Source organism: Colletes gigas, unplaced genomic scaffold, assembly GCF_013123115.1.
Source record: "Colletes gigas isolate AHSC1104 unplaced genomic scaffold, ASM1312311v1 Colletes_gigas_Sc00016, whole genome shotgun sequence".
NCBI classification, from domain to species: Eukaryota; Metazoa; Arthropoda; class Insecta; order Hymenoptera; family Colletidae; genus Colletes; species Colletes gigas.
In genome coordinates, this window is record NW_025106645.1 from 3,911,801 (window position 1) to 3,924,786 (window position 12,986).

The following is a 12,986-nucleotide window of genomic DNA, read 5'->3' on the forward strand; positions in this document are numbered from 1 at the left end:
CCGAAATCCTTGGTGGGTTTTAGTCCCTCGTTAACGTCGGGGGAGGCGAAGCAAGGGGCGAGCCAGGATTTAGCCGTCGATACGACGCGGGGGGATGAGAGATTACGATCAGCGGGGAACAATCGATCACGTCACGAATATCCGGCGAGAGTGGGCGTTATGGCAGCAAGTAAGTTCGACAGTGATCGAGTCGCGCTCGTCGCGCTGCCTGACTTATTGTTACCCTTTAATTGCTCCATTAATCAACGTCGAAGCTTTCGCTTTCGCGAGCCGACCGCCGCGCTTTTCGTCCTCCTCGCTGTTGTAACGCGACTGTTACTGTACCGTTAACTTATTCGCTGACTTAACGGTCTCTCGTGCTGCTCTTTCCACGGTTGCAAACGAATCTCGTTTCTGCGCTTTAACGCGCTCGAATTACTGCAATTCACCGGAGGCGAACGTTATGTTTTTAGACAATCGAGAACTACGGTCAGGCACCACATTGGGTGAACTCCTGTTTGTGATAGAAAACAATGCAGCAAGTCAAGAATTTTTAATGAAAACGTTAATACCATACTTTGAAGCATTGTAACAAACTTTTCTACAGAATTCTACAGAATTTTTTTAAGGTTTCAGCCATGGAACTTTTGGAATGGTCACCACAAAGTCCATATTTGAATCCTGTTAAAAACCTATGAACCTTATTGAATAAAGAAATATCAAGTACCAGCAGAATGGACAAAAGTTCGTTTTTCACCGGTTACAACATTCATGGGAATGTATAACGTAAAAAGTATTCCAAAACATTTAGAAACAGTCATTAAGACTAAATGAGGAAATAAAAATATTAAAAGAACGTAAATAGAGTAAAATATAGAAAAAATAAAAATTTCCACACAATTCTGTCCACACTGTTCTGTTTCTCTCGGGCTTGTAAATATTCCCATTCAAAATAAACTACTTTATTTCATAAAAAGGCGTACGAAATATCTTTGTAAACGTGTAAACTATATCAAAGAATTAAATAAGTGGCAATTAATTAAAAAAAAATCTTGGCTTACTGCATTTTTTTCTAGCGCAAACGAGAGTTCACTCAGTTTTCAAAAGTTTCCGCTGTTTCAATATTTTATAATATTATTCGCCTGGCTAAGAGAAAAAAAAAAATTCTCACGGTAATGAGACGCGAGCGGTTTGTTTAAAGCGGAGGCAAAAGCAAAAGTTTCCGACAGCTTTTGAGGCGCACGGGGCAAAGAAACAGTATGCATATATCTTACCTAACGCCGAAGGCAATTCCCAGCGCAACGATCAGAGGCAACAGCGTCGAGATGCACGCAAGGAATACTGTCTGTATATCTGAGAAACCAGCGAGTATACCTGTAAAACACCAACATTTTAATTTCAAAATGTCTTAATTATTACACGGGACATTTACACATTTAATTGACTGGACTCGTAGGACCAGGAAATAAATTATTCGACCAGTGTCTAATAAACAAATAAACGGGTTTCGTGGCCACTCCGATTTTGCAAGTCGAAATATACGAGCAACGCGACGCGAACGTGCGTTTTTCATTCGCGTTGAACCGATTTCGACGACAGCTGCCAGGGACCGCAAGATGACATCCGTTTAAAAGTAATGGACGAAGTTGCAATTTCTGGTTTGAAACGCTTCGTTTTCGCTGACGAACGAATCGATGAAAAGTTTCAGGTTACACAATTTCCAAGACCCGCGTCGACGATGCATCGAGGCGCATCGAAATCTACGATAAGCAGACGGGCCCGAGCAACGGGCGCAAAATGAACGAGTGTCGCGCGGGGGAGTCGAAATGGATCGACTGTCATTTCCGGAAGCTGATCCCGCTTTACAGGAAATCGTCGTGCCTATGGAAGAGGGACTCGAGGCATTATCTCGACAACGAGCGCAGATACCGCGCGTACAGGTATATTCGCGACAACCTGGCTATACCGGGGGTGAGTTTGATCGAGATCCTGCTGAGGATTCGCGAGATGCGCAGGCTCTACGTGCTGGAGCTGAAAAAGCTGCTGGAGGCCGAGTCTAGCGGCGACCATCGCGCGAACACGTACCCATGGTTTTACGATTTGCATCGATTTCTCTATCCGTACCTGGACTACGAGGAGGCGGTCGAGCTGCACGTACGTATCGATAAATTCGTTACGCCATTAGCAACGACAGTGCTCGACGGTTTTGCCAATAATAACATCGCTGTAGCTTCTCGTTAGGCAGACTACCCATCGGGGACGATTTATGAAACGCGTTTGATACTACGATTACCACGGCGCCTCCGATAATCCAACGCGGGCGAAACTGATGTCGTTGTTTTTAATGGAACGCTCCGACTCGGGCGAAACCGGAAAGCCGGTCGAGCTAACGGGCGACATTTTTTTGTTCTACTTCAATTTTTTCGTCCTAGTTCGCGGCTCGCGAACTGCGCTCGCAAAACTGCTCGAACGGTTACGTTTAGAACATCCAAGCAATTAATTATGCATGTTAAACAGAAGCATTTTATGCAGTTGCGGGCAGAATTAAGTGGACAGGTAATGGGAATAAGTATAAATTAAATTTAACTAAAGCAGTATAACTACAGTAGAGGTACGATTATACGGCATCCGGTTATTAATGTTACGCATTATATTTCACACAAACAAAGAAGTCGCTGGCGCATGCATCCAGCAGTGACATCAATACCAAACAGTTGACGAATAAACAAGAAATTTCATATATTTTATTTTTTATTAATATATTGCACTACTACATTACCCATGGTTGTGTTTATTACAAATGAAAAACAAATTTTAAAGAAAAATCGAAAGGGGTAGGTGCAGAAATTAAAAAATTTCAAATCGTTCTGAAAAAATTATTTTTGTTTGAAGGGGTCAATTACAATCATTTTTGGTGAATAGACATACCCCTGATATCCTACGCACTTTCGAGAAAAAAATTCTTTACCGAAAATCCGATGTCTGATCCTGAAATTCCGATTTCCCTGTTTCATGCGTATGTTTAAGAGATCATAACTCCTTTACGGATTGAAGGATTTTAATGTTTCAGAATGCAAACAACGCGTATTTTGGTGAAGAATATATAGAAATTCTAACAATGTTTGAAAAGTTGTTCCTTGACCCCGTAAAGTTACCTAACTCCCTTAAAAATGATCCAATTCCTCGTTTTTATCGCTTCAGATGTAGGTATAGTCCAATTATCCGCCATATTTGATTTTCCAGCACAGCCCCATTTTACTGTATTCTGCACTTCAGTTTTATACAATAAAGTTTTGTACAATAAAACTTAAGTTCATAATAGTTACAGCACGTTGATTAATTCATACCTATTTTTCGTACCTGTCCACTTAATTTTGTCCGCAACTGTATATCCTGAAACTACATAAAATATAACTGCGTCTCTTACTGTTAGCCTGTGCTTTTTCAAGATGTAGTTTTATACTCCAGTTTAAATATTACTACGTAAAAGCTACTTAGATAGCTAAAGCTGCTATCCAGTGACATTTGTCGCAATGAAAATCCACAGGACGTGGGTCAAACAATCTGTGAGCTAGAAGAAACGGACGGAGAAGATGGCCGTCGGAATCCTTCAGATCGTCGGTGCCTCGACGGTTCTATCAAATGTTTTTCACTAACCCGACGAGCTTTCGGCGCCCTGGGTTCGACTAGTTCCCCGACCGTTTCAATGCCAGAGGTCGATACTCGTCCTCGAACTTGTCCTCGATCCTGCAGCAGGATTACTCGCCCAACAAAACAGCTGGACGACGATTTATCGGTAACGATATAACGAGATTGATCGTTGCAGAGGCATAAATCGAGCAGTAACGAGTCGATTGAATCGATACCGCAATTTCATCCACGCGTAATTAAATCGTCCCGTTGCAGCGTAAGAAGCATCATGAATTTGTAATCTGTGGATTGCATAGCGCGTCGTCGAACAGTGACTCTTTCGAGACCGATTCGGATAACTATGACGCGTTCTCGACGACCGTCACGCGTCTCTTGAGGAAATTGGACAGACCGTTCGCGATCAAAGCGCAAAGGAAAATTCAGAAGATCTTGTCGATCTTCCTGGCCGAATCGAACGTAACTATCAGAAACTTTCGATCGAGTTATTTATGATCGCATCGATACCGTGTTATTTTTAGACCGAGAAGAATCGAACGATTTGAAATCTGCGGACGCGTGTGCTCGACAAAATCTTCACGCCATCTTTTATTTTTCAAATGAATATTTCTCGTGTACAAGCACGTTTAATTGGTAAGTGTGAATTGAAAAAAAAAGAACATTAAACCGAGGTGAGAATCGAAATTCACACTGTATAAATGTATACGAAACGGTTAAATAATTCCGTGGGTTCCGAGCTGAGAATGTTTCGCTCGATTCCTCAGATTACCAACGTCGGAGCGTCCAACTATTCTCGAACTGTGCCACGCGGGAATGTTTAAAAGAAGCCGATGGCCGATCGCGAGTTTCTACCGTCGTTGAAAATGCTTCGATCGGAAACTGAATTTCGTCGTACATCGCGGTTGTAGCGCGCGGGTGGTATCGATCCGACTTTGGTAGACCGCAGCGTTGCGATTAGTATTCCGCCTGTGTTGCAGTCGGACAAGGACAACGATGGTAAGATTTGCTCTGATAACGGATTATCCTCGGATCGAGACGTACGCCAGACCTTTCTTCTATACGTTGAAACCGTATCGCGCGATAGGAGTCACGGAAATGTTTGTTAATAGAATAGAAAACTAGAACTCTAACTACACTGGCTTTTAAAATCTAATATTTTCAAGATTGTTGTTTCCTAACAGTTGTTTTCCGTATCGAGTACAATTTTATTAACTAGTCTGTACTAGTCGCGCAAAATGCCACGATAAGACGTTACGACAGTATGGAAAATACCGCTAGTAACTAAGGGTAGAAACAGGAGTCTCGCGCAAACTTGGAATAGCAGACGACGGAGCTTAAAACTTCTTGAATCTCCAATATCCAGCGAAAACTTCCCGGGGATCGTCGCGAACGAGGACACAACGCCGTGGAAGATATTTTTCCAATAGGAAAACACGACGGTGTAATAAATTCAGGGAACGGGATGCTAGGGGCATAAGTGGAAATCCACGTACAGGTACACGGATTAAACAACGTTTAGGCCAATTCGAAAAATCCTCCCGTTGCTCGATGAAACGAGATTCGAACGCTCCGCGGAGTGTGGTTCGACCTTCGAACGGGACCAACGGGAACACGGAGGTCGTCGACATTTTTCCGAATGAAAAATTGTCGAGTGGAAAGAATAACGCCGAGGGGGGAAAAAACTGAACAGCGCCGATTGGAGTTTCGCGCGGCGTTCGGTTAATTCAATGGAAACGCTTTCGAACGAACAAAACGACTTCGTCGCGTTGCGTCGCGTCGCGTCGACGAAAGCTGGATCGAAGTCCCGACGAGTGCCGCGCCCTCTGTGACCTACAACCCTGCTACATATTGGAAACGCAATTTGTATCGAAAGGGCATCGAAGCTGCCTCGACTCTTCGACGAGATACGCCGAAAAAGGAGAAAGGACGATGGGAACACTCGATAAGAATGACGTGAGACGTTTCCGAACGATACGCAGCGCCATCTTGAAAATGTTCCGAAAATAGATCGTTTAGAACCAGGGTGGTTAAAAAACTATTACGAACCTATGAGTCGAACTGTGTATATCGATTTAAGTTGTTGGATCTCGAATAGGCAGTTCTCGGAAACTGTTTTGATCTATGTAGGATTAGAAATTTTTCGACGAAATTTAAAAATTTCAAATCATTTTGGAAAAATTATTTTTGGTTGCAGGGGTCAATTACAATCATTTTTGGTGAATACACATACCCCCGAAATCCTACGCACTTTCGAGAAAAAAATTCATTACCGTAAATTTCATGTCTGACCATACCGTTGATATGTTTCACTGAAATTTCAAGAGTATCTTTAAAAAATCATAACTCCTGAACGGATTGAAGGATTTTAATGTTTCAAACGGCAAACAACGCGTATTTTGGCGAAGAATATGTAGAAATTCCAAAAATATTCAAAAAGTTGATACTTGACCCGGAAAATGAGAAAAACCCCATAAAACTGGTCCAATTTTCAAACGGCCATAACTCTTACAATAGTGAATGGATTTCAATGAAACTTTTTTCTGCAGTAGAGCTCATAGGTACCTACAAAAAAGTATTAAACAACTGTTCCATGCAGCGCCAACCAAAGTAATTAAAAATGAAAAACGAATTTTTAAGAATAATCGACAGGGGGTAGGTGCCTGCGAAAAAAAATTTTTTCAAATCATTCTCAAAAAATTATTTCTAGCTGTGGAGGTCAATTACAATCATGTTTGGTAAGTAAACATACCCCCGAAATCCTACGCATTTTTGAGAAAAAAATTCAGTAAGGGGACAAATTTTTCGGCGAAATTAGAAAATTTCAAATCGTTCTGAAAAAATTATTTTCGGTTGCGGGGGTCAATTACAATCATTTTTGGTGAATAGACACACATCCAAATTCCTACGAACTTTCGAGAAAAAAATTCAGTAAGGGGACAAATTTTTCGGCGAAATTAAAAAATTTCGAATCGTTCTGAAAAAATTATTTTCGGTTGCGGGGGTCAATTACAATCATTTTTGGTGAATAGACACACATCCGAATTCCTACGAACTTTCGAGAAAAAATTCAGTAAGGGGACAAATTTTTCGGCGAAATTAAAAAATTTCAAATCGTTCTAAAAAAATTATTTTCCGGCGTGGAGGTCAATTACAATCATTTTTGGTCATTACATATACCTCAGAAATTCTACGCAGTTTCGAGAAAAAAATTCATTACCGAAAGTACAATGTCTGACCCTGAAATTCCGATTCCCCTGAAATGTCACGTGTATGATAAAGAAATCATAACTCCTGAATGGATTGAAGGATGTTAATGTTTCAAAATGGTCGCTAATTTTAGTGAAGAATATTTCGAAGTTAGACCATATTTAATGATTTTATATTCCCAATTTTCAGTTTAATTCTTGAGTGTGCGATATCAATTGATACTTTCAAGCAGATTTTCAAGATTTATTTTAATTTCTTTATGCAATTCCTTCGTAATTATCCCAGATACAGTACTTTAAAGTAAAATTTAGGTAGTGTCCGAATACTTTTAGGAGCAACTATAAGTGGAAAATGTAAACTATGGTTGTACGAGTGTGTCAGGTTGGTCTAAAACAAATGGTACAAGTAAGCAGCCCTCTTGTTACTCACTGTGATCGAGCTCGTCATGTTCCACGAGGTTCCCGGTCGTGTTATAGACTTGATGGTCGGGTTTGGCGGTGCTGGTGACCGCATCTCCAGCCGTTACCGTCGTGGACGGATTAGTCGGGATCGCTGTGCCGGCGCTAATCGCGGCTGCGACCACCGCGCTAGGTGGCGACGAGGATATCGTCGATACGAGATTCATCGTGCCGGTCGGGGTCTCGACCTTCGTCGCATTCAGCTCTGTCATCGTCGTTTCCCTACGCTCGCATATCGCCTCTTGCAACCTCGTTATTGCACGAAATTCCACGGACCGGGACTAGTCCCTGTTCATCGATCCGATCGGCTGGCTCCGTCGTGTCGGCGAGACACGATCCGCAACGTTCCGATTCGCAATTACGATTCAATTTAGACTTACGCCGCACCGATTAGGCCCGTTTGAAATCGCGTTTCTCGCAAAGGCCACGGGGATATCACGGTACGCGTTTCTCATCTCTCACCGAATTCGACGCGTCAAAGACGGTCAATTCGATCCACCGATACCCAATCGGACAGCCAACGTACAAATCTCGCCCACCGGACACACCTTCGCCACGACGAACGTTCCCCCTTGTCTTGTCCTGTTCGCGGGTGACCCGTGGGCAAGATTTACCGGTCGTTTCCCGAGGGACAATCTCGGTTCGTTTTCCGTATCGCGTTCCGTCAGAGAAACGATACAGACTCCCAGGCAGAGACGAACGAATCATTCACAGTTGCTGGGTTCAGGCTGCCGGCGGTTTCTGACCCACGCCGCGGCAGCGGAGCGGTTTTCGCGAGTGGATTAAGCGAAGAAATTCCTACGAGGGGATAGAGAACCTCGTTTACCGTTTCTCGGTTCAATTTCACAGGCGCAGACGATGATCCTGTTGGTGTTCGTTACCCACTGAGCGAGCGTCGCTCATTCTCGCTACTGCGCTCCCGGGAGAATCGTTTCTGTAACAGAAAAAGGAACCCCCCGTTACTGGATTGTCCGTGTAATTTCATTTCCCGCCCAAGGTACCACCATTTTTAGCGACATTATTCCCGATGCGTCAGCCTTTTAAAACCGCCGTCTAACCAAAAACTATTAATAACGCTACTTCGTTTAGAAATTTCAAAACGTTTAGTCTGCGATATTGTACTAATAATATGCGACAACTCCTGCACACGCTTAAAATATAGTTATTATTAACCCCTTCACAACCATGAGGCTACTCACTCGTCATCAAGTCTTACACGTTAAAATCAACACATTGTTACATTCACGAGGTAATCGTAAAAGAAATCTATTCTTTTTCGTGGCCATTCTTTCTACGAACAAATTTAAATGAAGTTAAATAGTATACGTTTAAAAAATTATTTGAAATGAAGTTGTATGTCAAGGGGTTAACACGTACCGTACCACGTGTACCATAAATGGTTCACGCAGACATATTTATTTAATACCCTGAAAACGTACATTTTATGACAAATTTAATTCTGTAAAATATATTTCCACCAAAAGAATGAGGCATTATAAAAAATGCAGTATAGAGCAAAGCATACGTTTAATTGTTACACAGAGTGTGGCACGTAACCGTAGCTACGATTTTTAAATATAAAAAGTGGCAAAGAAAATTCTTTTATTATACAAAGTTAAAGTCATTTATACATATTGTAACTCGTGTCAAGAGGAATTCAACGACCTGGTACACCATGACCTTCGGATGACCTTGTACTTCAGAAATTTGTTTACAATTTGCTGCTCTATCGTTGAGCTTCCGTCTTCCTTTTCGGTGCTATTTTCCATCGAAAATAACCCAATTATCAATATTTCACTAACGAGTTGTTGCTCGTCACTGTTCTGAACACACGCAGACGGCGAATCTGCCGTTTGACGATACAGCGATTAACCTAAGGATAGGACTGATTTCCCGATTTGCACGGACCGTCCATCGGCGATGCGTGCGACACTAATTAGTAATAGATCTAGTTCGATTTCGGAGCACCTACGAACAACCAATTTCGGAATAGACAGTCCCGTGCCACCTCCCAACAACGGTTTGCAGCCCGGCGCGTGCTCGATAATTAAACTTGGCTGTTAGTTAGCGCGGCATTGTTCGGCTAACAGTTTTCCGGGCACAGAGTAATTATTCATAAGCGCAAGTTCGTAACGAACGTGTACTGCACGCGTACTGGGAGGCGGGCTTGAAAATCTGGCCCCGGTGACCCCGCCGGTTTAAATTATCCACCAACGTTCCTTTCCGTTCCGTCCTCCTTTCCGTTAGTCTAAGTCAATTATTAAATTAAAAATAAGTCAAAGATACATGTTATTTTAACCCACCAACAACGGAGCATTTTTATTAAAATACCACGGTTGATTTTAATGACACAGGTCCCCTTCAACGTGTGTATTTTTGTAATTAATTATTTTACTGAAATTTTGAGGAGCTATATGTGGATAATATTGGAACTTTTTTTCTTGTGCTATCAGAGAAATTACTAGAAAAACACACACTTGTCGTGAAACGAGAATACTTGTTTCCCAATAGGTAATGCATATTTATTCTGACTTGCATCGACAATTCTGGAACCAATTGCAAGTAAGTCCGAAGTACGATGAAAGAACGATCGCAGAAAGGATTTGGGTCGATTCAACGAGCAAAGAAATGTTACATTTTTAAAAAATAATGATCCAGCTTGTGTAGCAAACGTAGCGGTAGGAAATAAAGAAAACCGTGGAAACAGCGAAAGGTCGATAGTGGAGTGTAAACGTTCCAACGCTGGAAGCGCGCGTTTACGTTCAACTATTAATTAGTTCCCCGGGAGGCCAATTACTAGTTGAAATCATTTCTCGAGCCATGGAACGCGCGGTCGTGCCTCAGAAGGAAAATAGCATTCGAAATGGCGTTACTTCCCGAGTGGTCAGCACTGGTTCGTAATATGGCAAACGAGGTCGATCGAATCGGACTTCGCGGACCAATGGAAGCTTAAAAGTCGTGAAAAACCTTCTTCGCGACGCGTCGTTTCACTCGACGATTATGCTGGAACGTTGTTAACTCGAACCATCGACAGTTTCAATTAGAATTCGCATTAACTACGTCTACTTAAATTTTCTTTGATATTGGCGATCGTGACGAGTGGTGGACAATTAAACATTGTTAAATTTAACCCTTTGAGACTTCTCTTCCACCATCCTCCACTGACTCAAACACACTTTCTTACGAATAGTATAACACGATAGTAAATACTCCAAACAAACACGTCTTCTTTTTTTAATTTTTCGCTTATGTATTTTATTGTAAGGCTATTTGTCTTATTTTGACCTCCAGAATCTCCCACCGAAAATTTTTCCCAGGGATAGTCGAACACAAAATTCTATGTCAGATATCCTTTCAAAAGGTACAACCAAGTGTCTTGAAATGATATTTAAAATTGTACAATATTCTCAACACATTATACCTATATTCTCTGTACCTTTGTTTACTTATCGTAGCTCTATGTACTCGTATCATAAAAGGTGCTCTAAGAGCGCAATGTATTAAAATATGTATGAATGAAAAATGAAAATTAGATTTTTGCCCCGAAGTTCCCCTCTATTCAAGGTATTGTGCATTGAAATTGCAACTGCGGTCGCCTCGAGGACGGTCGGTCGTCGTCGAAGGATAAATCCACCCTGAGCCGCGGCTGACGTCGTATAATGAGCTCGAACGAACTCGACGCTACGGTAACGTAACAAGCGACACACTCAAAATTATTAATCGGATTGAAAAGCGATCCAGCGAGTTTCGACGGAACGCGTCGCTGATGGTGGTTCTTTCTCGAGGGCGGAACACGCCCGGAACGCGGCAGCCCGTTATTTTATTAGAGCTAGGAAAGTTCGCCGATTCAACGGGAACAAGAGAGTAACGGTGATTACGCGGCTCTCGTGCTCCTTTGCAACCTGTTTTACCGCCATCTCTCATTTACGTCGCGGAAATTCCCGGCTGTGTCCAACGAGCGTGACGTATCCGACTCGGAGAGACATCCCCCAGGCAACATCTACTCCCATCGCGCTCGTATCGTATAACGATCATCCGCGATGCTCGAGTGTTCCTCCTGACTCGCTCAAACTCTAACGAGAAACCATCGATGCACAGCTGGCTGGTCGGACGTAAATTTAAACGACGATATCCACGGCAGAATTTCGATTATTCTTTGGCACGACATTGCCAATTCTCTATTTCACGGATCAATGACGCCCAAAATATTCGCCCGGTCGACGAACGCAGCGAAACAAAGATTCTACGAGTTACCGCGTCCGCGTAATCAACGAAACGCCACCCAACTCGCAATCAGAGCCGCAGAGAACATGGCTCTGCTCGTGAGCCGTGATTTTAATGAAAATTTACATTCTTCCCAGTGCCTATATTACCCGGAATATCTGTCAGACCCTCGTACGTTCGTGGATCTTCGCGAGAACATTGCCTCCATTCGACTGGCTCGTCTACAATTAGGCGCGTACCATCGACGTAAATTCTTTGGTCGAACTGGTTTTTTTTTTTACGAACCTCCCACGGGATTACTGTCAGCGTTCTGGTTAATTAAACTTGAGAAATAATTAATAACATTTAACGTTCAGAAATGTAAAAATATGTTTGCACGTCGTTGTAAATGTTGTTCGAATTGAACAAGAATTTTTATGATAAATTTTAATAATTCCAACGCGTTAAGAGACACTACCAAAAACATTGTCAAGTCTGCGGCGATCGAAAGTTGGAAAAGTTTATGGATGTTAAGCCATGCGATCGCGTATAAGCGGATACAAAGTGTGCTTCGAAACCGATTCTTTCGACCTAGGCGTGGCTCCTCCGTTATGGTTTTCGTAATCGTTACGCAACTTGGCGAAGGATCGCGGCGGTGATTTGCATAATCGAACTCGGCTGTTCAGTCTCCCGAGTTACTAACTGCTGCGCCAGCTAAACGCAATTGCGGCATCTGCGGCGTTAATAAGAAACTTTCTTGACATTAATTCCGTTAGGTTCGTTAAACAGGCGCCGTGGCAGCCGCCTTACGTGGCTCTTCGTTTTAATGGTTCGGTCAAAAATGGCCGTCGGCCACGACAGTGGCGGGGGAATCGAAAGATAAGCCTGAAAAATGGCCAGTTTTGGCACTCGCTTAAAAATATTGAGTCGTCCCATGCGTTCGTATCCAGTTTTCTACTACAACTTAAAGCAATATATTAAACATATAATGGCATTTTATGAAGTGTAGTAAACCTCTTCTCGTTCGACAACTCCCTATCCTTTGGCAAAGTTATTATATCGTTCATACAAAATTTCTTGAATTTTGTATTCAAATCTGGTTCAACGCTTTTCATTAAAATGTTTACAAATTGTTTACCCACTAATAAACCTGGAAATTGTTGTATTTTATCTCTTATAAGGCTCGGTTTTATTACATGCTAACAAAAATATTCATGCAATCAGGCTCAAGCACGATCAAAATACATAGTTGAATTGTTTTCTATTGTATTATAAATTTTATCCTCGTCAATTTCAGAATATCGAACGACTCGAACTTATGGAACGATCTAATAAAAATATCTTACCCGCGTATCTTACAAAATCAGGGCACAATAACAGTTCAATCGTTAAAAGAATTGTTAAACTTCCTACTGAATTCATTATGCTTTGAAATTGTTTTCCTACGATATATTTTGCAGAAAATCATAGTGTTCTTAGAGAATTAAGTGG

The 12,986-nt window shown here is 42.0% G+C and overlaps 2 protein-coding genes across 2 annotated transcripts in view; one reads left to right on the forward strand and one right to left on the reverse strand.

Annotated features, from left to right (window-relative positions):
- LOC122400105 overlaps window positions 1-8,007 on the reverse strand; it is a 64,311-nt gene extending 56,304 nt beyond the window's left edge. Inside the window, exons 1-2 of the mRNA XM_043401346.1 lie at window positions 7,264-8,007; window positions 1,254-1,353 (exon numbers count right to left, since the gene is read on the reverse strand). Of these exons, the coding sequence (XP_043257281.1) occupies window positions 1,254-1,353; window positions 7,264-7,504 (341 nt within the window). The 5' untranslated portion in view covers window positions 7,505-8,007. The remainder of the gene's footprint in view (window positions 1-1,253; window positions 1,354-7,263) is intronic.
- LOC122400106 lies at window positions 1,611-4,921 on the forward strand. Its single transcript, XM_043401347.1, has 2 exons — window positions 1,611-2,151; window positions 3,892-4,921. Exons 1-2 carry the CDS (start codon window positions 1,777-1,779, stop codon window positions 4,120-4,122), a joined length of 606 nt encoding a protein of 201 aa, XP_043257282.1. The 5' UTR covers window positions 1,611-1,776; the 3' UTR covers window positions 4,123-4,921.
- Window positions 8,008-12,986: the final 4,979 nt, after the last annotated feature.